At 35.8% G+C, this 27,057-nt stretch overlaps 2 protein-coding genes across 8 annotated transcripts in view; one reads left to right on the top strand and one right to left on the bottom strand.

Moving 5' to 3' along the window:
- The window catches only part of ABHD18 (abhydrolase domain containing 18), a 39,036-nt gene extending 21,047 nt beyond the window's left edge, over positions 1 to 17,989 (bottom strand). Inside the window, exons 1-4 of the mRNA XM_069493142.1 lie at positions 17,810 to 17,989; positions 7,575 to 7,683; positions 6,818 to 6,902; positions 2,447 to 2,547 (exon numbers count right to left, since the gene is read on the bottom strand). Coding sequence (XP_069349243.1) covers positions 2,447 to 2,547; positions 6,818 to 6,902; positions 7,575 to 7,666 — 278 coding nt within the window. The 5' untranslated portion in view covers positions 7,667 to 7,683; positions 17,810 to 17,989. The remainder of the gene's footprint in view (positions 1 to 2,446; positions 2,548 to 6,817; positions 6,903 to 7,574; positions 7,684 to 17,809) is intronic.
- A 266-nt stretch (positions 17,990 to 18,255) lies between these two features.
- The window catches only part of MFSD8 (major facilitator superfamily domain containing 8), a 28,050-nt gene continuing 19,248 nt past the window's right edge, over positions 18,256 to 27,057 (top strand). For all 7 annotated transcript variants that reach the window (XM_069493694.1, XM_069493691.1, XM_069493693.1 and 4 more), the window contains exons 1-3: positions 18,256 to 18,353; positions 24,099 to 24,190; positions 25,285 to 25,328. In XM_069493694.1, the coding sequence (XP_069349795.1) occupies positions 18,304 to 18,353; positions 24,099 to 24,190; positions 25,285 to 25,328 (186 nt within the window). In that variant the 5' untranslated portion in view covers positions 18,256 to 18,303. The remainder of the gene's footprint in view (positions 18,354 to 24,098; positions 24,191 to 25,284; positions 25,329 to 27,057) is intronic.

Raw genomic sequence — 27,057 nt, 5'->3', positions numbered from 1 at the left:
AAGATTGGTCAATAGAGACAGGCCAATCTTCTTGCAAGACCACATGTTGCAAAAAACAACACGGCTAAAACTACAGACGCTGGACTTGGAAACTGTTATCCACCATATTCACCAGATCCTGCACCAACTGACTACCATTTCTTCCAGGCTTTGGATCACTTCTTGTGAGGAAAAATATTCAATTCTCAACAAGCTATGGAAAATGCCTTTTGAGATTTCATCACCACTTGCTCTCCAGGCTTCTTTGCTGTTGGCATAAGCAAGCTACCATTAAGATGGCAAAACTGTGTTTATAGTTTAGGCACACACTTTGATTAATTGTATTGCTTCTTGTTTGAGATATAATAAACTACACTTTTGATTTGAAACTGAACATTTCTTATTTAATGACCTAATGACTATAATCAACAATGAGTTAGGGTATACTTTAAAATAACTAAGAGTGGAATTGGAATGTTCCTAATACAAAGAAACGATAAATGCCTGAGGTGATGGATACCCCAATTACCCTGATTTGATTAATTCACATTGTATGCAGGTATCAAAACATCACATGTACCCTGTAAAGATACACAAGTATTACGTCCATAATTTAAAAAGTATATGTTTTTTTCAGAATATTACAGGGGTACAAATATTTTGGTTACATGGATTGCTTTTGTACTGCTTGTTAAATAAAAAAATTAGATATATATTATAGTTCATTTGGAATTTTGACATAAATACATTTGCAATATGGGATTCTGCAGGATACATGACAATTTATGACTTCACATTACATAGGGAAATCCAGAGTCTGTGGTCTATCTATCCTGTCACTACAGACAGATATTAAGCAGTCTTAAAACACTAAGGAAAAAGAATACTTGAGTTCCCTTATGTCATTTGTCTAGTATATTTTTTCTACCTCAATAAAAACAGAAACTGTGAAAAAGAGACAGAATCACGAGCAATCAACCAAATGACAGGACAAATAGGTTTCTCCTTGTGAATTAATCTAAACTTAGCATAGCATTATTAACACTTTTCCTACTTATATAAAATATGATCAAAAGTTTAAAATCTGTGCAAATTTTTTTTTCTTTTGTTATTTTTTCCTTGTATCCTATGGTCTTGTCTGACGTGCAAATCTAATAAATCCAGAAATTCTACATTTAGCAACTTTTGGCTAGAGAATAATCAGAGAAGTAGGCAAAGAGAAGTATACAAGGATGTTCATTGTGATGTTGTTTAGAATAGTGAAAAACAATGCAATTTAAATGTCCACCATAAGGAATTAGTAAATCATGGTAGAGCCAAGGTATGGAATATAAGCAACATTAACATGATAATAGACTACATATTCACTGATTATTTAGATCAAAAGAAAGAGAGAATAAGCACAGTTTTATGCGCACACATAGGAAAAAGACTAGAAGAATATACAGAAAATAGCAGTTATCCCTCCTTGCAATACTTTTTTTCTTTCTTATTTGTACATCCTAATATTTTAATGCAATGAGATAAACTGCTGTCCAAAAATTATAGGGGGTAAAGGAAGAAAAAAATGGATGTCAAAGTACATCACTTGGGAGTTTATAGTATTTCATCAAAATAAATTACGCAGTAAAAATATACTAATTGATTTAGAATTAAAAATAATTTTAAAAACCCATTAACAAGATTGGGCTAAAATTAACTCCTGTACTATCTGTGATGAACATGTCAACAAAGCAAATTAATGGTATAAAGAAGATCCAAAAAAGCCAAGTTTCAACTATTGTATAGTTATCTACCTAAGAACTTCAGGTATTTTAGACTATCCATTTACATGCACAAACTGATATGCTAATTACAAATCATCCTGAGGAGATTTACTTAGTAAAACTATGTAGGTCTGTTTAGTCTGAGTTACTACATGTTCTTTAGTTTCTTCAATTAAAAATATCTTTTTCTTCCTATTACAAAAGCAACACACATACATTTTAAAAATTTAATACTGAAATTTTAGAAGCCAAAATCTCTTCACTCAGAGATATACATGACTGGCACATTCATATATATCCTTTGGAAACTTTTCTGTGTGACTATGTGTGCATGCTTATGTGTTTAGAGAAATTGAACTAAATCATTTGTATTATTTTCTTAAACTTTCACATATTGTGACCATATTTCCATGTCAATAACAGTATCCACAGTATGGATAATGAATTAATCCCTTATTGTTGAACATTTAGGCATTACCCATTTTTTGCAACAATATACAGTGCTTCAATGAACATCCTTGTACATATACTACTTTTGTCCTTAGAAGAATTAAAATACCTTCTAATTCATCCTTTTCAGTAATTTAGACCTGCCTTGTTACTCCTGAGTAATCTGAAGTAACATGGTGTTGAACATGATATTATAATTTTAATGAACATAAATGACTTAATAGTTTAACTTTCTGGACAAAAATTCTTACCTTGCAATAACAGATTCAATTGGCATGATATCAGGCACATAATGGGCCATGGGGGAAACAAAGTGTCCATCTAGGATCTTACAGTCTGACTGCTCTTCAATCTAAAAGAAAATCAAAACTAAGATGTATGCAAGCAGACTAAGATATCTTGGTCTATCATGGATGTTTTTCTAATAAAAAGTTCTATTCAATTAAAAACTTTTTTTCAGTGACTACTAATGTATCCTTTTTTGTCCCCCACCCCACTTCATCCCCACCAGTGCTCCTTAAAAACACGGTTCCAAGGTTGGGCGCCGTGGCTCATGCCTGTAATCCTAGCACTCTGGGAGGCCGAGGCAGGAGGACAGCTTGAGCTCAGGAGTTCGAGACCAGCCTGAGCAACAGCAAGACCCTGTCTCTATTAAAAAAAAAAAAAAAAAAAAAAAAAGAAAAGTAAAGAAAAAAACACAGTTCCTACCCACATTCGTTTCTTTTGACATCTTTTACCACAATTTAGTTGGGAAAATAAACTATAAATATGTCTTATTCATACATTGATTGACATGCAACAACTCAAAATACTAGTTAAAAGAATTCAATAACATTCAACAATGTAAAAATAATCATAGGAATGATTTACTATAGCCAAATAAGAGTTGACATCAAATATGTTACAGTGGTTCAATATCAGGCAATCCATTGATATAATGAGTCACATCAACATAGTAAATAAGAAAAAATGTGATTTCTACATTTATATAACAAAAAACAGCATTTGCTAACATTTAACACTATACTTACTTTCCCCTTAAATAATTATTTTTAAAAAAAATCTATTTCAGGCCAATAGTCAAAATTAAAGTAATAGTAAATTACCAAATATGTTCATTAAAATCAGAAACAGAAAACCATTATCTGTGGCTGCTGTATACATCCAGCTTTTTAAAAAAAACACAAATTCTAGCCAGTTGTGCAAATGTCATTTATTAAGTAATCCACATTTTTTTGCAACTGACTTAAAATACTACTTTAATCATATACTAAATTTCCATAAACTTCTGCAAGTAATTTTCAATCCTTTATTAGGTCTTATTAGCCTATCTTTTATTTCTGTGCCAATATCACGCTGTGGTGATAACTTCAGCTTTGTAATACTCATTGATATATGACTAAACTAGTCTTTCTTTATCACTCTTCCTTTTCAGAGTATTCCTCATCTGCTTGTCCTCTCATATATCTTCCTCAAATAATTTGAGGATGCTTTTATGGATCTAAGTTCTAAATTGAATATGTTAATTGGAATTTTATTGCATTTTAAGAAATGCTTAAGGAGCATTAATGCTTCAGATTATTAGATTTTTAATCCAAAAGTCTTTCCATTTTAGTCTTTTTTATGCTTATTAGTATAGGTTTAAAGTTTTCTTATATACTTTAGAAGAATGAGTTATTTGATAAAGGAGCAGCACAAACTAATAAATTATTTAATAAAGGAGGAAGAACAAACTAATGTGGAAGAGAATAATAATTCAACAAATAGTGTTTGGATAGCTGGAAATTTGGTGAGAAAAAAGAATTTTAGACCTATACATCATAATATATATATTAGAGATTTTAAAATTAAGCAAGCTACAACTCAACAATAAAAAGATGAATAACTCAATTTAAAAATAAGCAAATGATATGAAAAGACATTTCTCCAAAGAAGATATACAAATGGCCAATAAGCACATGAAAAGATGTTCAGCCTCATTGTCATTAGTGAAATGGTAGTCAAAACCACAATGAAATACATTTACACCCACCAAGATGGCTTGGACAAATACAAGTATTGCCAAAAACATGGTGAATTAGAACACTCCCCAACAATTAAACTCTTCAGTATACACACAAGAGAACTGAAAACATACATATGTTCACACAAAAACTTGTACACAAATGTTCACAGTAGAATTGTTTATATTAGCCAAAAATTGGAAACAATCCAAATGTCCATCAACTTATGAATGCATAAACAAAATGTGGTACATCATAACAATGGGATATTATTTAGCCATAGGAAAGAATGAAGTTTTTATTGAATGCCTCATGTTGTTTTTTTAAAAAAGGGATGAAGTACTGATATATGATACAACACGAATAAACCTTGAAAACATGCTAAGTGAAAAAGCCAGACACAAAAGGTCACATATGATTCCATTTATACGAAATGTCCAGAATAGGCAAATCCATACATACAGAAAGCAGATTAGTGACTGCCAGCAGATGGGGGCAGGGGCAATAAAAAATGACAGCAAATGGGTACATGGTTTCTTTTTAGGACTATGCAAATGTTCTGGAATTAAACAGTGACAAGGGAGATGGTTGCACACCTTGGTGATATAATTAAAAAACCACTCAACTGTACACTTTAAAAGGATAAATTTTATGATATGTGAATTATATCTCAATTTTTAAAAACTTCTTAACAGTAATTCCCCTTTGGGAGGGAGATGGACTTAGGTGGTAGAAAGTAGCAGAGATTAAGGGAAACTTTTTTTTTTTTTGAGACAGAGTCTCACTCTGTTGCCCGGGCTAGAGTACCATGGCGTCAGACCAGCTCACAGCAACCTTAAACTCCTGGGCTCAAGCAGTCCTTCTGCCTCAGCCTCCCGAGTAGCTGGGACTACGGGCATGCGCCACCATGCCCGGCTAATTTTTTCTATATATATATTTTTAGCTGTCCAAATAATTTCTTTATATTTTTTAGTAGAAACGAGGGTCTTGCTCTTGCTCAGGCTGGTCTCAAACTCCTGACCTCGAGTGATCCTCCCTCTTCGGCCTTCCAGAGTGCTAGCATTACAGGTGTGAGCCACCGCGCCTGGCCTAAGGGAAACTTTTGATTTTTACTTGGTATGCTTTAAATTTGTTTCTTTTAAGCCTATAATTTTTTAATAGAAAAAAATAGAGAATATAGAAATATTTAGCAAAATTTGAGAGTTAGAGAGAAATGTTCTAAATCCAAAAGATACAGAGGGAACAACTATGATATAAAGGAAGGATTCTCAATTTATAAAATTTTGGTTTTAGCAGTGGAACTATTTTAAAAAAAGAAATCTAAAAATATGCAATACATAAAAGATACAAGTAGAGTTACTTTGGTTGAAGAAAAATGAGGTATGTGTGAAGCCCAACCATTTTATCCCCTCTCCAACAGTACCTCAAAGTATCCGATTACATAAACCTAGAAATATTTTACAGAAAATCAGTTGGCTGCTTAAAAAAAAAAAACAATTAAAGGCCAGGTGAGGTGGCTCACGCCTGTAATACTAGCACTTTGGGAGGCCGAGGCAGGAGGATCATTTGAGGCCAAGAGTCAGAGACCAGCCTGAGCAAGAGCGAGATCCCCTTCTCTACAAAAAATAGAAACATTAGCTGGGCATTGTGGCGTGCGCCTCTAGTCCCAGCTACTCAGGATGCTGAGGCAGAAGGATGGCTGGAGCCCAGGAGTTGGAGGCTGCAGTGAGCTATGATGATGCCACTGTACTCTACCTGGGGTGACAGAGCAACACACTGTCTCAAAAAACAAAATAAAACAAAACAAAAAATTAAAAAAACATTTTATCTTCTCTAATTTTATGGCATTTTCTTTCTACCATTTTCTCAGCAATTAACTATATCTGATAACATTTTCCCTGGTGTTAACAATTTTTTGCTAATAACTCCTTATGTGTTGATTTTCCAACTAGATTACTCCCCCCACTTTTTCTTTTTTTTTGAGACAGAGTCTCACTCTGTTGCCTGGGCTAGAGTGCCATGGCATCAGCCTAGCTCACAGCAACCTCAAACTCCTGGGCTTAAGCGATCCTTCTGCCTCAGCCTCCCGAGTAGCTGGGACTACAGGCATGCGCCACCAGACGTGGCTAATTTTTTCTATGTATATTTTTAGTTGGCCAGATCATTTCTTTCTATTTTTAGTAGAGACAGGGTCTCGCTCTTGCTCAGGCTGGTCTCGAACTCCTGACCTCGAGTGATCCACCCTCCTTGGCCTCCCAGAGTGCTAGGATTACAGGCATGAGCCACCGCGCCCGGCCTAGATTACTCCCCTTTAACACCTACTAGTCTTCTATAATGTTGAATTATTTACTTAAACCTCTTATGCCTAAAGATATAAACTGAGACTCAGAAAGATCCAGCCTAAATACTTTCCTATATTTAGGCAAGTACTAAATATACAGTCCCAAATATACATGAATATAGTTATTAAAAACACCCAGTTAGGGTACAGATAGCATTCTTTAACTATTAAATGAAAAATCCATACTGCACTCATCCTTTAGTATTTATTGTTGTTATACCCCAACATATTTATGTTAAACTAGAATATCTACAATTGTATTTCTTTCATTTGAATACCTTATCAATGTATACAGGATAATCCTTTGAAACCAGATTCTGGCATCTTTCTCGATTTCCAATCACCTTTCTGAATTCAAAGAGTCTATGATGGGAAAGAAGACAAAAAGGAAAAAAATTCACCTTTTATACCACCTATTATACCCATTATAATCGAGAATGATGAATAGTAATTAAAAATTAGCAAATTCAGTTCATAAGCCATATTATTAATAAAACTTAATTGTGATGATTAAAGAAAAAGATTAGGTTGTTGGTTTTTGTCAAACTGCACATTTTTCTCAGAAAACTGTGAGAAACAACATTGTTCAGAAAGTAATTAACATAATATAAAAGACCCAAAGGTACCAATCCTGAAAATTCATTTTCTTAAATCTAGATTTTTCTATGAGCTACAGTGTATTCCAGTTTTATAGTCATTACAAATTCAGGTTACCCAAGAAAACTCAAAATCCCTGGAAACTACATACAACTGTAATCAACTTAATAATATTGAAGTTTAAAATATAGTTTATGTTTCTGAGAGCTCTTTATTTTAAAACCTGAATTTTTATAGTAGTCTAATTTATGATGACATGGGCTAAAAATTAAGAAAAATAACTAAAAATACTAAAGGAAAAAAATTTTTTTTATATAGTTTAATGTTTAATTTTCTGGACACTCTATATTTGAGAGTAGAGGATGTTATAACTGAAATAAAACTTTGATATTTACTAAAAACAAATTCTGGAAAAGTGTTTAGGAAAAAAATACTTACCTTTTGAGATCTTCTGGCCTTCCCCATCCTCTGATAAAAAGTTTTGTGAGGAGAAGTCTCCGATATATAATATCTAATTTGCTTACACCCATTAGTAGCGAACAAGCATCTGTGAAAACAAAATTTAAAATGACTTTAAAATATTTTATTTTTTATCAAGGTGGCAGGTCAATTTTCTAACCATTTCTTTGAATATCAGGTAAAATTAAAGACAGTAAATCCTTGAATTTCTTCCTTTGGCAACAAGATACAAGATTTAGGAAAAAAAGAACCGAGCTGAAAGTAGAGAAGATGTACAGCCCTGAGCTCCACTAAATTGTGAATTACTCTAAGGTAGGATCTTCCCATACTCAATACAGTGACTGACATAAGTACTCAATATTTGTTGGATAACAATAGTAGGGGGATAATATTTATAAAGTACTATATTATCTGCCAGACACTATTTTAAAGAGTGCAAACACATATCTATACTCCCTCTTCCTCTCTCTCATTTAAACCTGCCAACAACTTTGAGGAAAGATCTATTATCCCAGTGATACACACAAGAAAAATGAGGCACAGAGAGGATGGATGATTTATACTAGGTCACACAGCTAGTGGGAAACGGAGCTAATATTCAATCCCAGGCACACAGCTCAAGACCTAACTACTATACTACACTGCTTACCCACTATGCTACTGTGAATGAAAAATAATGAATCGCTGCTACTACTTGTACACCATTTATCTATTTTTCTCAGATATTTCTAAAGACTTTTAAATATCTACCTCCATTTTTTCACTCAACTGATGGAAATGCAAATTTCCATTTTTCCATTTATCTAAATAGAGTAAAACCTGAACCTGAATCAGGTTTTGCTCACATGTCAAAGCTATACTATTTAATTTGAAAAGATGAGATTGAATCTTAGCTCTGTTTTCCACTAGCTGTGTAACCTTGGGTAAATCTCTGACACTCCCGACTGAAAGTTGAGGAAATCTGTGCGCTTCACTACTTTCCATCTTCTCTCTCTGTTATGCTTCTAACTCTTGTAAATTATATCAATTCTATATTGTTAGTATTTATATTCATATTCTTAGTCCTAGAGATAGCAGTATTCAATGATCATTACCAATCCTTTTGCAGTAATTTATAAAATAGAAAATAAACAAAGAAATTCAATGAGAACCCAAAATAATTCTTTAAGAACAATAATAATAGACATTTCAGATGGGTTTATAGCAAAAATGTAACTTACTACCTTAACTAAGTAAGAAAAAAGACAAATCTCAGACATATAAAAAAAAAGAGAGAGAGAATATTCAAAAAAATACAGCATCCAGAACTAATCATAAAGGAAAAAACCCTAGGAATATAAGGAAACACCCTTAACTTTATAGAGGATAACATCATATTTGGGCACATTTTCTCAGGACCTCTTGAGGCCATGTGCTCTGGGCTGTAGGTTACACACATTCCGCTCAGAATAAACCTCTTTAAATTATATATTAAATTTTACATATATATTTTTTATATATACAAAAAATCATATTTAATGATAAAACTTTAGACACATTCCCTTTAAAGTGAGGAATAAGAATGTCTGCTATTGTCATTTCCATTCTAAAATAGTACAGGATATCCTAAGCAGACAAAAAATAACAACAAAGAGGCTTAAAGATTAGAAACAGGAAACCGGGTATGGTGGCGCATGCCTGTAATCCTAGCTACTTGGGAGGCTGAGGCAGGAGGATTGCTTGTGCCAGGAGTTTGAGGGCAGACTGAGTAGCATGGTAAGACCCCATCTCTTAAAAAAACACATGGGGGGAGAAAACTTGTCATTACATACAAAGGATATGACTATTACATAGAAAATCCAAGAGTCAAAAAGTATTATAATTTACTAGTTATTACTAAGTTCAGTAAAAGGTACCAAGGCAAGTGGTTATCCATGTGAAAAAAAATTAAATCCTTACACCTTATACAAAATACACAAAAATTCCATATGATTAGAGAGCTAAATGTAAAAAGCAGAACTATAAACTTTCAGAATACAGAAAAGACTCAGAGAAAATACAGCAAATATTCCAAGACTTTAATGATTCAACACTCAGTAAAGATGAGCTCCATTAAGAAAATAAAAAGATGAGCCAAAGACTGTGAGAAAATATTTGCAAAATACATGTGATAAAGGACTTGTATCCAAAATATACAAAGATTCTTAAACAATAAGAAAGCAAATCCCATTAAAAAAAAAATAAGCAAAAGATCTGATCTCACCAAAGATACACAGATGACAAATAAGCATTTGAAAAATGTTCATTATCTTATGTCTTTAGGTAATTGCAAATTAAAACAACGAGATACTACAACATGCCTATTAAAATGACAAAAATCTAAAAAAACTGATAATACCAAATACTGGTGAAGACGTGGAGCAACAGAAACTCTCTCATTCATTGCTGGTAGTAATGCAAAATGGCACAGTGACCTTGGAAAACAGTTTAGCAGTTTCTTACAATGCTAAACATAGTCTTACCACACAATCTAACAATCACACTACTAGGTATTTGCCCAAATGAGGTGAAAGCTTATATCCACTCAAAAACCTGCACAGGAATGTTTATGGCAGCTTTATTCATAATTGCTGAAAACTAGAAGCAAACAGGAATCCTTCAGTTAGGTAAATAGATAAACAAACTGGTATATCCACACAATGGAATATTATTAGGAGATAAAAAGAAAAGCTAAGCCAGGTGTGGTGGTGCACGGCTGTAGTCCCAACTACTCAGAGGCAAAGAAGATTGCTTGAGCCCAGGAGTTTGAGTCCAGCCTGGGCAACATAGTGAGGCCTTGTGTCTAAAAGAAAAAAAGAAATGAGCCATCAAACCACCAAAAGACATGGAGGAACCTAAAATGCATATTGCTTAGGGGAAGAAGACAGTCTGAAAATGCTAAATGCAGTATAATTCCAATTATTAATATATAACATTCTGGGAAAGGCAAAACTATGGAGACAGTAAAAAGACCAGTGGTTGTCAGAGGTTCAAGGAGAAGGGAGGTGGGATGAATAGGTAAAGCACGGAGGACTTTTAGGGTAGTGAAACTATTCTGTATCACACTGTGATTGTAAATACTTAGCATTATGCATTTGTCAAAACCCACAGAACTATACAACATAAAGAATTAACCCTAATATAAATTAGACTTTAGTTAATCATAATTTATTAACATTGAGTTCATCAATGGTAACAAATGTACCACAAATGTTAATAATAGGGGAAACTGTGGAGTAAATGTGAAAAGGGGTATGTGGGAACTCTGTATTAACTGCTCAAGTTTTCTGTAAACTTAAAACTATTATAAATAATAAAGACTATTAATTTTAAAAAGGTCTAAAAGATGATTTCCTTTAAGGTTTTTGAAGACTAGTTCTAAAGTACCATTAAGTGTGAACAAATTCCATGAGGATTCCACACACAGCTTCTGCCACCATTATTGTATCAAGATATTATCATTGTACTGCAGCAATAATAGTACATCAATATTGTTGAATGAACCAATCTATCAAATATCAATCATAAAGAATTCTACAGATTTTATTTCAATTTATTATAGTTTATAGAAGGAAAATCAATGCCATTTAAAAGAGGACATAAACAAAAAGAAATTTGAAAAATTTATACACACTCATTTATTTGCTACTTTGAAAAAAATATTTGAAAATTCTTCTAAAACATCCTAGCACTCTGGGAAGCCGAGGCAGGAGGATTGTTTGAGGTCAGGAGTTTGAGACCAGCCTGAGCAAGAGTGAGACCCCATCTCTACTAAAAATAGAAAAAAATAAGCTGGGAACTAAAATAGAAAAAAATTAGCCAGGTGTGGTGGCACATGCCTGTAGTCTCAGCTACTCGGGAGGCTGAGGCAGGAGGATCACTTGAGCCCAGAAGTTTGGGGTTGCAGTGAGCTAGGCTGATGCCACTGCACTCCAGCCAGGGTGAAAGAGCCAGACTCTGTCCCCTCCCCCCAAAAAAGTGTGCAAATCATAACTTGATTCATTTTTACAAAGTGAACAATAGTGGCATTTATGTGATGTGATGGTTACAGTTAAAGGTGCTGGCAAGGAACAAGAAAGGCCTCATAGAAAAATCAAAATTTTACCTGAGTTTTTAGAGACTAATAAGGCAGACAGAAGATATGCAAACACAAAGAAGGAGATGTGAAAAAATGTGTCATACAGAAACAGTGTAAAGGGTCTGCCGAACAAGATGTCCAACTAGAAATAAATATATATTCTATAGCGTTAGGATTTTAAGTCTTTATTAGATTTATAGCCAAAACTTTTTTACCATTCCATTAACTATTAAAATTAGGTTTACATGCATTCTACAAGCTTTATTAAATGTTTACATAATCAACCAATCCATGTCATAACATCCACTAGAACTTCCCAATACACTGGATAAGGGTACAAATTCAATTCTTTATGTTTGTTAAATTTTGGGGGGGGGGGGCGGAGAGCTCCAAGATGGCGAACCAGAGATACCACCACCCAGAGCATCTCGGTAAGAAGGAGAAATTTTAGATGAAAGAGGAAAAACAAACAGACAGACAAACATGGATTGGATGAGGGTCTGAAGGAAGGGTGCCAGAACCTTCAGGAGACTCCATGGGAAGAGGCGGTAGAGCACAACTGGAAGGAAAAAGGTATGGGTAGAGATCAACCCCCAAGAGGCTTGAAGTGTCCACCAACAGATGAATGGATAAGCAAAATATGTGTATATTATACACACATCTACACACATGCATACACATACAATGGAATATTATTTAGTAATAAAATGGAAGGAAATTCTGGCACATGCTACAACATGGATGAACTCAGAGGGCATTATATTAAGTGAAATAAGCCAGTCATAAAAAGACAAATACTTTATGATTCCATTTATATGAGATACCTAGAGTGTCAGATTCATAGAGATAGAAAGCAGAATGATGGTTGCCAGGGATTGGAAAGAAGGGGAAATGGGGAGGTTGGGTATTGTTTAATGGGTATAAAGTTTTGCTTTGTAAGATGAAAACTAGAGATGGATGGTGGTGATGACTGCACAACAATATGAATGTACTTAATACCACTGAACTGTAGTCTTAACCATTAAGATGGTAAATCTCATTAGTGTATTTTTTCACAATAAAAAATAGGAAAAAAATAGAATTGGGGGTTAATTTAATAGTCTCCTTATAAAATTTTGGAAGGAAGGAAATTGATGCTTTCTTTTCCTCTTAACAGTCTTCTCCATTAGCAGAAGTAGTTCATTATTCATTAGAACAGGACTCAAGGCTAATTTCTCTTCAAAAAAAGCCACTGCATAATTTAAATATTTGAAAGTGTCCTTTTTTTTTCTTTTTCTTTTTGGAGACAGGGTCTTGCTCTGTTGCCCAGGCTGGAGTACAGTGGCCCAATCATAGTTCACAGCAGACTTGAACTCCTGGGCTCAAGTGATCCTCTGGCCTCAGCTTCCTGTGGCTGGGACTATAGGCATCTGCTACCAAGCCTGGTTAATTTTTCTTATTTTTTTGTACAGAAGAGTTTCACTATGTTGCCCAGGTTGGCATTTACTACTACAATGCAATAGGAAAATCATGTAAGTATAAGTAATACATATTTAAATTACTTGACTAGTTTTGTCTTAAAGGGCATATGTCAGTGTGGAATAATAAAGACTATATCTGGTCTTTGACCTTAGTTCCTGGCATGGAGCTCCTAAAACCCTTGAAATTTCCTTAGTATCTTTGTTATGATAATGAGGTGACTCACAGTGGGCCCAGAAAGTTTGAAGATTGGAGCTGGTCACCAGAAAGACTAGAGAGTTGGAACTTTGGGCCATCCTTATCTCCAGAGAGAAGAAGGGAGCTGGAAACTAAGTTTATGCACATGGCCAATCATTCAATCAATCATGCCTATGTAATGAAATCCCAATAAAAACTCTGAACACTAAGCCTCAGTGGAGGTTTCTGGTTAATGAACACCTTGAGGTGTCAGGAAGGCAGTGTTCCCTGATTCCACAGGAAGAGGCCATGGCAGTTCCACATTCATGCCCATATCTTGCCTCATGTGTCTCTTCATTGGGCTATTCTTGAGTTGTAGCCTTAATAAAGGTATAATTTTAAGTACGGCAGTTTCCTAAATTCTGTGAGTCATTCTAGCAAATTATTGACCCACAGGGGACTTAGGAACCCCTAAATCTGTAGCCACGTTGGTCAGAAAAGTGAGTGCCCTGGAGATCCCTGAAGTGAGTCTGAAGGAATGAACCCTTAACTTGTGGAGTCTGCACTAACTCTAGGGGGCTAGTGTCAGAATTGAATTGAAGTATACCCATTTGGTACAGAAATCAAATAGTTTATTTTTCACCCAATTACCAAAATTCTGACTAGTGTTACATATTCTAAATAAGAGGCCAACTCTTTAGATATATGTGGGGGTTGAGGGAGTTAGATAGCATAAGAAAAGATAATTCTGGGTGATGAATGATGATTTTACTTATTTTACTTCTTGAGTCTTTCTGAAATTGTTAAAATATATAGCACTGATAGATCTTTCATGCATATTTATTAAAATGCAGTAGAACAGTAGACTGTTATTATAATGCAGGACTTCATTATCTTTCACAAGTATTATAGGCCATTTATTTTCTGGACAGTGGCAGGAAATGAACTGGGGTTAATATCTTCCTTTGTAACATCCATGGCATCAACAGCAATAAACAGATTCCATGATAGTAAATAAAATCAAAATAAAAAATCCAACATTCATATTTTATAGTAGGAAGAAAGGTAATATGCTCCTTATGAGATATTCCATGTTTCTAAACTTCAGTATTCTTCTAGGTCAGTAGTAGATAAAACCAAAGAAAGAAAGTATATAGAAGTAGAAAGTTGCAAGGAAATCAAGAAAACACCTTCCTAGGTGCTTAACTTCAAATATTTTGTAAAGTACTATTTTATTATGTGCCTGAATTGTTTAGTTACTCCTAATATTCAACCCTACATTAGAAAATCTTCCCAAATCACTTTAATTCCCCATGTAACAGGCCACAAAAGTCAGCATTCCAAATCTAGAGCCAGCATATTCCTTGCTATATTTACCTGCCAGTTGTTTACAAATGAGGAACAGACAGCAAATCAAACACACATATATCCTACTATAAAGTTAGCTCTGGGGTAATACAGATCTTCTTAAATCCAATTTCAGTCCCAAGTACAACCTGAAAGACCAGGTTCTGTTAGGACCCTTTAAACACAAAGGTCTTTCTAAGTAGGGCAGGTTTGGTTCAGGATATCCAGTGCTGCTACGAAATCCAAGCCCAGAGTAAAAATAACTCCAATTTACCAAAAGGAGGCACCATCTGGAGGCATGCCGGATACTTAAAGCCCCTACATCAGGGTGGACTGACAACAATGAGCTTCTGCAGAAACAGGACCCACGTTTCCAGTATGTATCAAGCCAAACTGACACAGTTGTCATCTATGTTTTTATATAGCCAATGTGAAACGGAAAAACAAAGTGAAACAAAAATAGTTCTAGCACAGTGCCAAGGAATGAAAAGTCTTTCCTAGAAATGAGCTCTATTGCTAAAGTGTCACTCTATTAAGCCATCTAGTACTTTTATCTCCTATCACTCTGGCATCTAAGTATTTAAACAACACAACCCTAATTTTTTCTGGACTTTTATCCTCACATTGTTGATATATATCCCAAAGGCATAAATGAAATTTTAAAAAATACTACTACGTATAAGAACTTAATCCCCCACCAAAAAGAAAGACCAAATTTTTTATCTTGTGACTTCACTGTTAAATCACTTTTATCAAGTTTAAGTAGCTAAAGATACCTCAGATATCCTCTGTTAAAATCTGCTACCCTAAGCACAACAAATTTAATTCCTTTTAATCTTACACTAAAGAAAAGTAAGGAATTAGGAAGTTTGTTTGTTTGAGAGAGATGTAGACATCTATTCTGGGCAGTCATGTAAAGATATCCAACAAATGGACTGTCTCATATCCTTGTGTGAAACACTGAGGAAATAATCTAATCTCTTTTTAAATTTAGTTCTTCTTTTCCATGGGCTTTAAAAAAAATATGTTTACTTTGGATACTACGTGTATGTTTTCCTAAGAAACACTTTTTTTTCTTTTTTTTTCCATTGGTACAATACACAGAGCTTATTTAGATTTCACCAGCTGTACATGTACTCATTCCATGTGCTTTTGTGGTCTGAAGTCATCATTTGGAGATAGCAATGGAAAAAAGCAGTGTCAGAAGACCAGGGTTCCCACTAGCTAAGTGACCTTGAGTAAGCCACCTTAACCTATAAACAGGAAATAATACCTGGCCTAATATGTAATAGCAAATTATTTCATTTACATAAAAATTAAATACCTGTTTTGATATATATATATTTATTTATTTTTTGAGACGGAGTCTCGCTCTGTTGCTGGGGCTGGAATGCAGTGGCATCATCATAGCTCACTGCAACCTCAAACCCCTGGGCTTAAGCCATCCTCCTGCCTTAGCCTCCCAAGTAGCTAGGACTACAGGCATGCGCCACCACACCCCACTTTCTTTTTTTATTTTTTGTAGAGATGAGACCTCACTATTGCCCAGGCTAGTCTTGAACTTGTAGGCTGAAGTGATCCTCCTGCCTCAATCCTCTTTCCTCATCCTCCCAAAGTGCTAGGATTACAAGTGTGACCCACTGTGCCTGGCCCCTGTTTTGATATTTTTAAAGAGCTATGGGGAAAGATTCTTCTTGTCATTCTTTTCACAGGAAGACTGGTGGTAAAGAGAACACAGGCTTTACAGTCAGGAGTCCTGTGTTTCTTGAATTCCAGCTCTGTTGTTTGTTAGTTGTATTACCCTAGGACCCTAGTCAAGTTACTTAATCTCCTTGCCTTCAATTATCTTGTATACTTGAGACAATTCTCACCTCAGAGGATTGTTGTAAGGATGAAATGAAGTAATTATTAATAAATAAGCATTTATCTAACATATACTTATCTGGCAACCATTCTGCTTAGTGTAAAAATTAAAAGTTCCTCTGCCCACTACATAAGTGCCATACACTGCTAGCCTCCAGGGGTTAAAAGACTACAATACATCATGGAAAGAAAATACTAAAGTTTATACCTATATATCTTCTTGGAACCAATTATAGGACTCTGACATGTTTTTGTGAGCTTACAAATGAATTTGCAAGACTGAATCCAAGTACAAAATATCAGGTCTGGATTCAGAAGATAATTCTTAACTAAAAGAAAACACATTTCAAGTCTGCCTTAAGTTTACCAGTGATTGGCTACAAACAAGAAAGTCACAAATGAGACAAAGATCCGATGTGATGGCATATACCACACATATGTAACTAGTATAAGACCTAGCATAACGTAAGTGCTCATAAATATTAGTTGAAAAGAATTGAATTTGGCTCCCAACGGTGCCATTTCCACAAATGATTCTTAGTTTAACTTCTCTGGACCTTACTTTTTGGTAAAATAGAAATGTGTCTGCTCTACCTATCTCGTAAGATACTTATGATCAAATGAAATCACAGGAGATCTATTTAACGCTAGTAAACGGTAATTTACGGAACACATAATGCCTACCGTCACCAAATAGCCTACAAGCCTAATTGTAAGGATAAGATGTTAATATGTAACCACAAGGAAAGAAGCAGCATCAGAATCTAGTGGACAAAACTGAACATATTTTCTAAAAATGTCACCTTCCTTGTGATGAAAGGAGCTGGCCATTCCTAATCAGGTGCTGTGCCTTTTCTAACTCCCAGGTTAGAACTGCAGGCTCCGCTGAGTGGCATTCTGCAAGACTCAGACCTCCAGTAGACGCTGGCGGCAGTGAGGATCAGCTCCGGGGCCCAGTAGGTTAGAAGCAGCGGACCCTTCAGTCCCGGCCCTGACAAGCACTACAGGTAAGGCTCCTTCGTAGTTAGCCGAGCTAGAGAAGGCGAGTTCGCGGCCACCTCCACCTTCCACTGGGTAAAGGGACAGCCACCCCATCTCACCCCGGCCAGACAGAGAGCGTTCCAGACGCCAGCCTAGTCTCTCGCCCGCAGCCTCACCACGCGTCCCGACCCCGCGCATCTCCGGCCAAGCCCCGCGCCCTCAGTTCCTGCCTCTCGGCACGTACACAGAGCGCTAAGAGGCGCGGGGCACGCGGCCTGGGCTGGCTACTTACCGGTAGCCGGAGGACGCCTGCGGTCGAGCAGGCCGGGCCTCCCAGAACTGCCGCTCTCGGGGCTCCTGGGACTCGACTTTCGTCCGAGCCCCAGCCGCAGCGAACGTAGCCTTCCCAGGAAACGAGGAGCGAGGAGCAGCGGACGGCAAAGCGGAGCAAGGAGGATGAGCCCAGGGCAGGACGACCTGCCGTTTGGACCGTTTGGACCCGCCCCCGAGCCCTACTCGACTCTACCTCCCGCAGGCTGAGAGGCGGGGAGCGAGGGAAGCGGCGGAGGACACAGAGCCCCGCCCCTTACCCTGTTTCGCCCTGTGTGCCCGGCCTCCCGCGAAACCCCGCCTGCGGCCTCAGGGCGTTCCGCCCACTTCTTGCCGCAGGTGCGCACGCGCACTTGCAAGCCCACTTTGACAACTTCACGGCGCTCGGGATGGGAGGTGTCGCGAGAATTGGCCTCAAGCCGCCTTGTCGGGGCTGTAACTACCGCGAGCCTGGGGATGGAGGCCGAACAGGAGCCACTTTTAGGCAACCGCACATCCGGAAGCAGGTGAGCAGATACTGGTGAAAGGACCCTTCACGGTTCTGCGCTGTTGAGACTGACTCCTTTCCGGGCGTCAGGCACACAAAGCCGAACCCTGACTGCCAGAGGGGTGCCAGGGCGGCGGGAGCCAGCAGCCGATCGTTCAAGCCCGGGAAATTCACCACCAGCTGTGGGGAAAGGGCGTCCGGTGGTGCGGTGCGGTGAGCCGGTTGGTTCGGGCGATGGTGCTGGAGAATCCCAAGCTGCCTCTGACTTTCTCTGCAACAATGTTGGAGAAGCCAAGCCATTGCATTCTGTATCAACTATAGCTGATCACTTTCCACATTTCACAAAAGTTTCGAAATGATTATTTTAATCAATACTTGGAGATACCAGTCTTAGTATTTACTTACCTGATTGCCTGATAACTTCTTCTTTTTTTTTTTTTCTTTTTTTTTTTTTGAGACAGAGCCTCACTCTGTTGCCCTGGCTAGAGTGCCATGGCATCAGCCTAGCTCACAGCAACCTCAAACTCCTGGGCTCAAGCGATCCTCCTGTCTCAGCCTCCCGAGTACCTGGGACTACAGGCATGTGCCACCATGCCCGGCTAATTTTTCTATATGTATTTTTAGCTGTCCATATAATTTCTTTCTATTTTTAGTAGAGACGGGGTCTGCCTCTTGCTCAGGCTGGTCTCGAACTCCTGAGCTCAAACAATCTGCCCGCCTCGGCCTCCCAGAGTGCTAGGATTACAGGCGTGAGCCACCTCACCCGGCCTGATAACTTCTTGATACTTTGTAAATAAACGTGTCTAAAATGGGGTCACCTTTATCCTGTGCCAAATGTACAAATAAAAACTAATTTTCAAGCATTTAAGAAATAATGTTTCAGTATTTTGATCCTTATGATTCCGGGTATTTTGATCCTAGTTTATTGACAGTGATTCAGAAATGTTTACACTTTGTCTCACTACACAATTAAGTATATATTTTTGCCTTTAGGAAAACAGAATTAAGTATTATTTTTCTTGAAACATATAATAATTTTATCAAGCAGATTAACCAATAATACATAGTTAAATTTACCTGTCTATGACCATGTTAATTTTTACCCTGTTAAGCACCAAATCATCATTTTAACCACTTTGATTTCAAACCCTTTGGAAAATGTATTTCTCTGGTCCTTGATTTACTAAACAGAATATATAGAATGAAATTTTATCTTGATTTTATCTTGAGTTCATTAAGATGAATATCAATGCTGAAATATATTTTAATAGAGTGATGTCCTCAGAGCCTATTGAGGCATTTGGGACTATTTGCATCTGTACTAAATTTATTCTACACTGCTATACTTTTTAAGTATTTATGTCTGCTTTTTAGTTTTTTTTGCCTATTCTGTTCCTGGCAGACTTTTTGTTGCTGTTTTTGTTGCTTGCAGCATACTGTCTTCACCCAGTTTTATTTTAGGGCTTCTTGTTTGCTATGGCTTTCTTTTTTTCTCTTGCAAATCACCTAAGATTCATAGTTTGCTGTGGCTTTGTTTGAAAACCACGTATCTATGCTTAATAAAATTGTGTGTATTTAAAACATGGAGATTCTGACAGAGCTAACGATCTCTCCTGTTAGTCAAGTGCATACACTTGAATGCATAGACTTTGTGACACTTGGTTTTCTCATAATTCTTTTTCTTAGTCCTGGTTATTAGTTGTTTTCAGATGGGTCTCAGGATCTTTGAGTTATGGTGGTTTAATGGTACATTCTGTCATCCTGCCCTAAAGAGAAATTTTCTTACTCTTAGCTTTGATTTCATCCAAGTGATTGATGGTCATTAGGGTCTATCTAAATTCAGATGTTCCTGTTCATAAACAATAACTCTGATTGAGGTTCTATATTTAGCATTTTAAAAACAAAAAGGGAATATTTTGAAAATAATTCAATAAGTATATATCTTTAAAAACATAATTGTACTTATGTACAACTAATTGGCAGGCCCTGTTCACTTTGAGTATATTGTGCAAACATGAGTCTAGCTCACCACCAACGCTTCCTCACTAACAAGGTTGGTTATAATTTGTTGGTCTCATGGGACTAGGTTCCTCCTAAGGCATAAGCATTTTCCACTGACTCCCTCTTTAAAGCATTAAGAGAACACGGGTTGGCAAACATTTTCTGTAAAGGCCCACATTGTAAACATTTTAGGCTTGTTCAGGCCAAGAGCCATAATCAAGGATGTTATACAGATATTTAGATAATAAGAAAACAAATGCCACAAAATTTTTAGTAATGAGATGTAAACTGTAATAATAAATGAGAACAATATAGGTCTATTATTGAGAAGGATAGAATTTTGGAGGGAATGACATTTTCCTTAATTGGAGTTCAAAGTTCATGTTTTCTGTCATCAAAGTGATAACAAATATGCATCTGTATAAACCATTCTTAGCTCACAGGACGTACAGAAACAGGTGGTGGTCTGGATTTGGCCTGTAGACTATAGTTTGCTAACCCAATGTTACCAGTGCTTTCAAATTTTCTTCGCAACTTTAGCTTAGTCTCTGTAAAACAAATATTACTAGAGCTTCTGTCCTTATGGAGAATATATTTATAAAATATTTTCAGTTTATTTCTGTCTCTTATTTCTATAGTTGTTATATCATTAAACTGTTCTGTCAGTGAGCAAACACTTCTTTCTCTTGTCTTCTTTGAATATGGATTCTTTTTTGCTCAATAGTTCACAGATGCTTCCTTTGGTAAAAGTGTCATTTTATTTTTCCCCTTAGTAAATCCAGAGTTCTTTTTTGCAAATATAGTACTGCTACCTACCCATGTCTCCTTGTACTGGATCTTGTCTTGTACTAGATCTATTGAACCTAAATATGGCACTTTTTAATTTATTCCTGCAAAATTTTATGTATCTTACTTTGGTGATCAATTCACTCCAGTATATTGTGTATGCCTCCTACTTTTTAAGTCACTTACAAGTTTGATAAACATGTTATTATTTGGGGTATTTCAGTTTGGGGTGTTTTACTTGGGGTATAATGTTGAGCAATATAAAACTCTACAGCACTACAATTCTACTTGAAGGAGAATCTCAAATGGGAAACTAATAGAATACAGCAGTGAAAATAGAAAGGAATCAAAAAAGTTAAACAAATTACCTTGGAAGTGCAGCATTCCTTTTTTATAGCCAGGTGATCAGGAAACAAGCCTATGGAACTTCAGTCATAGCCGTGTGACATATTTGAATCATCGAAGTTAAGAAAATGTAATAAATATGATAACTTGATTGAAGGATAATTATATTCTCCTATGTTTCTATTCTGTCCAACAAGGAAGAAAGATAAATTTCTTCACCAAAATTATACTTTTTGAATTAAAAAGGAAGAAATGAAATTTTTTGTTTTGAAAGATTTCAAATCCATAGAAAAGTTGAAGAAACAGTGCAATGAACGTCTATATATCCTGTCACTGTTAACTTTTTCCAGACTGCTCAAATCTCTTTCTGTACACACATACACACATATTCCCACACCTATTTTGCCAAGCTACCCAAAAGTAGATTGCAGACATTGTGACATTTAACCCATTGTGACAATTAACTTTATTGTGGTCTCCATCTCCCAAGAACAAAGAAATTCTTTTACACAACTCCATTACTGTTACTACAAACAGAAATGCAATACTAATTCAAGAATATAATGCAACATACAGTTTATACTCAAGTTTTTCCATTTGTTCCAAAAATGTACTTTATATTCTTTAAAAAAAGAGGAAAAAAATACAGGAGACAATCATGTACTGGTTGTTACGTCTTTTTAGATTCCCTCAACGTAAAACTGTTCCCTGACCTTTTCTCTGTTCTTGTCACCACTGAATCCTTTGCATAGTCTATGTCAGTTTTTCCACAGAGCATCTCATATTCTGGATTTATGAACTGTTTATTTCTGAATAGATCCTAGTCAAACATTTCCAACTAGAATGTCACATGGGTTATGTGGAGAACATCCCAATATCATGAAGTACAGGATACCAGGCCATCCCACTATTGGGAATGCCAAGCTTGACCATTTGTTAAGAGGGTGGCTGCTATATCTCTCAATTATAAAGACTCATGTTCCATTTTATGATTCGTAAGTAGACAGTGAGGTGATAGTTTGAGACCCTTTGACTATCCTGTCCTCAATAATCTTTCAACCAGTTGTTTTAGCATCCATTGATGATCCTTGCTTTCATCCATTGTTACATGAAAGTGGCCATTAAATTACGATTTTCTAATTTCTAATCATCCCTTCAATATTTAGTATTTGTCACTAAAAGAAGATTTTTGAGCTTCAAATCAAGTTGAAGTCACTCAAACAATTTTATTAAATTTTTTTCAGAATCAAATAATTTTCTTCTCAATTCCCTAATTTAGATAAGATTTGAGCAAAATAGTTATTTGAAAATTTTCGGGCTGATTCTAATTATAGCTCTTACTAGGTAGTTATAAGCTTAATTTATGATCTCCAGAAAATAATAATGATTTCACTAAAAATACAAAACTAATCCGTTACCTTAAAGTGATACCAAAATCCAGTGCTGTGATATCAAATGGTACATACATTTTGGTAGTATGTAGTTATCTGCATTATGTATTCCGCATACTAGATTGCTTATTTCAAAGTACAGGTATCTGGAGTTCTGCTATTTTTTTCAGATATGCTACATTATGATTAAAGATATGTTTATATAGAATGGCATATACAGTGTTAAGCACTTTAAATGTATTATATGACGAACTAGTAAATACTTGGCACATAGCAGATCTTAAAAATGTTACTTTTCTTTTTTTCTTTTCTCTCTGCCACTCCCAACCACATCACATTTGAAGAAAAGTTTCTTTTTTGAAGACTAAGTTGATAGCACTAAGGTCTATTTTAGAAAATAATCTTGGAACATAAGACATTTTGTCTGTTATGCATATCTGTTATTTGAAAATGTAATGCTCACATTAAGGTAAATTTGTTAACACTTTCCATGTATATATGTAAAAATAATGACTATATACACTCATGTGTCACCTAACGGAGGTAGAATGTCTAGTTAGTATACTTGCCTTTAGTCCAGGATTATTCAAAAGATCAACCCCGGCCTGAGGGTTGTGGTCTCTCCTTGGTCTGGGTCCACTAGTAGAATTTATCTGGTAATTCATGTTGGAGCAAAAGCAACTATTATAACAGGTCCCAGGGAGGGGAATGTCTTAGGTCACATCTATCCTTCCTGATACACTCCTACATTCATTTTGCTAAAATAACCATACAAAATAGCTTCCTGCAGCAAGGTTCATTTGCTGTCATCATGTAGAACATGTCATAGTGATGATAGTTAATATCTTTTACTACTTAGCAGTTATGGAAGCTCTAACTGTTGTAGCTAGTTTATTTATCTTTATATAATTTATTCATTTTGTTTAACAAATTTCATTACTCTTGATTAATTTGTGCATGGCAACAATAGCAAAATAGTTGCTTTGCAAAATGTTTTGCCTTTTTAAGCTATCTTGTATTTCCTAAGTTTCTGTATACAATGATGCATAAATACAATCCATGGAAATTTTTTAAAATAATTCTTATTCATAGATGAATTAGTGCAGTGGAAACCAGTATTAGTAAATCTGGCTCTATCAGACCATTTTCATGACTTTAGGAGAGAAAATAAAATTGTTAACACGTAAAAATCTACATATAATGAGATAAATTTACATTATTTTTTTCTTCTTTACTCCTAGAGAAGGGGACATTGTAGAAACTGAAGAGCATTATAAGAGCCGATGGAGATCTATCAGGATTCTGTATCTTACTATGTTTCTCAGCAGTGTAGGTAAGTATTATTAAATACATAATTTTAAAAAGTCACATAAAATACCACATTTTAACCCCATTTAATTTTTCAAAATTGTCTTTTATTATGCTAAAAAATGCATAACATAAAATTTATCATCTTACCATATATATGTCCAGTAGTGCTAAGTATATCCGCATTCTTGTGCAACCAGTCTCTAGAACGTTTTGTTTTATGAAACCAAAACTCTATACTCCCCATTTTATCCTTCCCCAGCCCCTGGCAACCACCATTCTACTTTCTGTTTTTCTGACAGAAAATCTATAGAATAGAAGGTAGATTAGTGGTTGCTTAACAGCTGATGGGAGACGGGATGAAGGGTAGCAGGGTGAGACCTAAAGGGTACAGGGTTTCTTTTTGAGGTGACAAAGATGATTTAAAATTGATTGTAGTGATGGTCACACACATCTGTGATTATACTAAAAATCATTGAAATTGTGTAGTATGTGAATTATATCTCAATAAAGCTATTTTAAAAAATAGGTTTTATAGAATTTCTGATTGGATTTGCCTAACTTTTAAAATCGACAAAAAGCATTGGAGTTAATCATTACAGTTCTCAAGCTGTGAAGACTAGCAGAGAGAATGAATTTTCTTTTAAGATGTGGCCATCTTGAAGTATACTCTTTCTTTATAGCACTGCCCCCTTTAGGTGATCATTTTCTTTCTTCCTAGTCTTCTCTACAGTCAATTACCTCTCCCAAACAACACAAGGTAGAAGCCTAGCACTTTCCGTCTAACAAAGTGGTCTTTCCTCTATTCATTTTGATATAAAAATTTAACAGAGCTTTCCATTTACAGTAAAGGCACATGAGTAGGGAGAAATAGGTCCTCTGCTTTTATTGTATTAATTATGATCAGGGACTATAATTGTGTGTTCTTTTCAAGCCTTTAGTATTTATTTTCCTTTGGTAATTAAAATCTCATTCCTTGATAAAGTGGGCATTTTTGAGTCCATAAATTTGTAGGTTCAGAATGACATTTTAAAATCCATAGTATATAGTTCAAAACTTGCATCTGTAATAGTGATTAAATTATTATAAGTATAAATAATCAAGTTTTTCTCTTAACAGGGTTTTCTATTGTGATAATGTCAATATGGCCATATCTCCAAAAGGTTTGTGCATTTCAATCTATTCTTCTCTTAAGTAACTGTAGTGGTGGTAACTCTTAGGTAGTTAAGCATTTTTTCCAGAGAGTTTCTTTGGTATTATGTGGTTAATCTTTATTGGAATGACAAGATAATGGTTCCTCAAAAGAAGCTTATAAGTAGGGTGACCATACGCTTTATTATGCAAATCAGAACACTTTGAAGTGAAAAGAGATGCTATACCAGGAAAAACAGGATTATGCCCAGAGAGTCCCAGTCAAATGTAGATGTATATGGTCACCTACTTATAAGCCACTTTCACATCCCATCACTACCTCTTCCCTAATAAAAAGGAAACTAAACTAAACAGTCTGCATTCCCATAATGTACAAATTATATTTCTGTAGAATAATGTAATGATTTTCCCATAGAATTAATTTGGGTTATCAGGTATTGTTGTGAAAAGAATAGATAGCATGTGTTTGATGCCATTAGCACTAGAAGGGCAGGAGGGGGTGACTTGAAGATGTAAGTTCAGTGGGTACCTTGACATCAGTTGATCATCAAGTCCTGTCAATTCTATCTTAAATCTCCAGGAATGAACTTACTAAAAATCTGTATATAAGTTGGCTACATAATTCATTTATAATAATATCACAGTTAAGGTTCTTAAAGAGTTCTCCAGTACCTCCTAACCTCCTAGTCACTCCTTGATCTGCTACTATCTGACTACCTCCTCTGCTACCCTAAAACTGCCCTTGTAAGGTCTCCAGTGACTTCATTGTTGATCATACAGATACTTTTCAGTCCTTACTTTAGTTGACATCTAGAAAACATTTGATATTGTTGTCCTCTCCCTACTTCCTAAACCCGTTTGTATCAGTCCATTTTCTGACGCTCATAACAAAATACCTGAAACTAGGTAATTTATTAATACAAAGAAAAGGAGACCAGGCATGGTGGCTCACTTCGGTAATCCCAGCACTTTGGAGGTTGAGGCAGAAGGATTGCTTGAGCCCAGGAGCTCAAGACCAACCTGGGAAACATAGCAAGACTCTATCTCTACAAAAAATAGAAAAATTAGCCAAGTGTGGTAGTGTGCACCTGTAGTCCCAGCTACTTGGGAGGCTGAGGCAAGATCGCTTGAGCCCAGGAGTTTGAGGTTACAGTGAGCTATGTTGATATCACTGTACTCTAGTCCAGGAAAGAGAGACCCCATCCCACTCCTCCCCCCCACCAAAAAAAAGTTTATTGTGATATGTAAACCCTCCTTAAGTGATAGAATACTGGATATTCTACTATATGTTTTATAGAATACTGTCTTGTAGCAAAGAAGAATTAGTAATAGGTTTTTAAAATTTTCTTTCCTAAGTAAGGTTTAGGATTAATGAGTAATAGGTTTAATGAGAGAATTGTCTATCAGCTTTTGTGTTTTAATTATTCTCTTTATGCATTTGACTATTGTGCTCAGTTTTAAAAAAAAAGATTTATGGTGCTAATGGCTGTTTAGCTTAGCAGGTAGCATAAGTCTAAAGAACTGTGCGTGTAAGAATTCAGAGCCTGGCACAGTGGTTCGAGCCTGTAATCCCAGCTACTCGGGAAGCTGAGGCAGGAGGATTGCTTGAGTTTGAAGCTACAATGAGCTATGATCACGCCTGCACCCCACCTTAGACAACAGCATGAAACCTCATTTCTTAAAAAAATAATTAGTTAAAATAATAAAAATTAGAATTGTATGTGTAAGAATTAGGGCTGG

The sequence above is a fragment of the Eulemur rufifrons genome, chromosome 18 (assembly GCF_041146395.1).
Source record: "Eulemur rufifrons isolate Redbay chromosome 18, OSU_ERuf_1, whole genome shotgun sequence".
NCBI lineage: Eukaryota > Metazoa > Chordata > Mammalia > Primates > Lemuridae > Eulemur > Eulemur rufifrons.
This window is presented reverse-complemented; position numbering and strand designations above follow the sequence as displayed.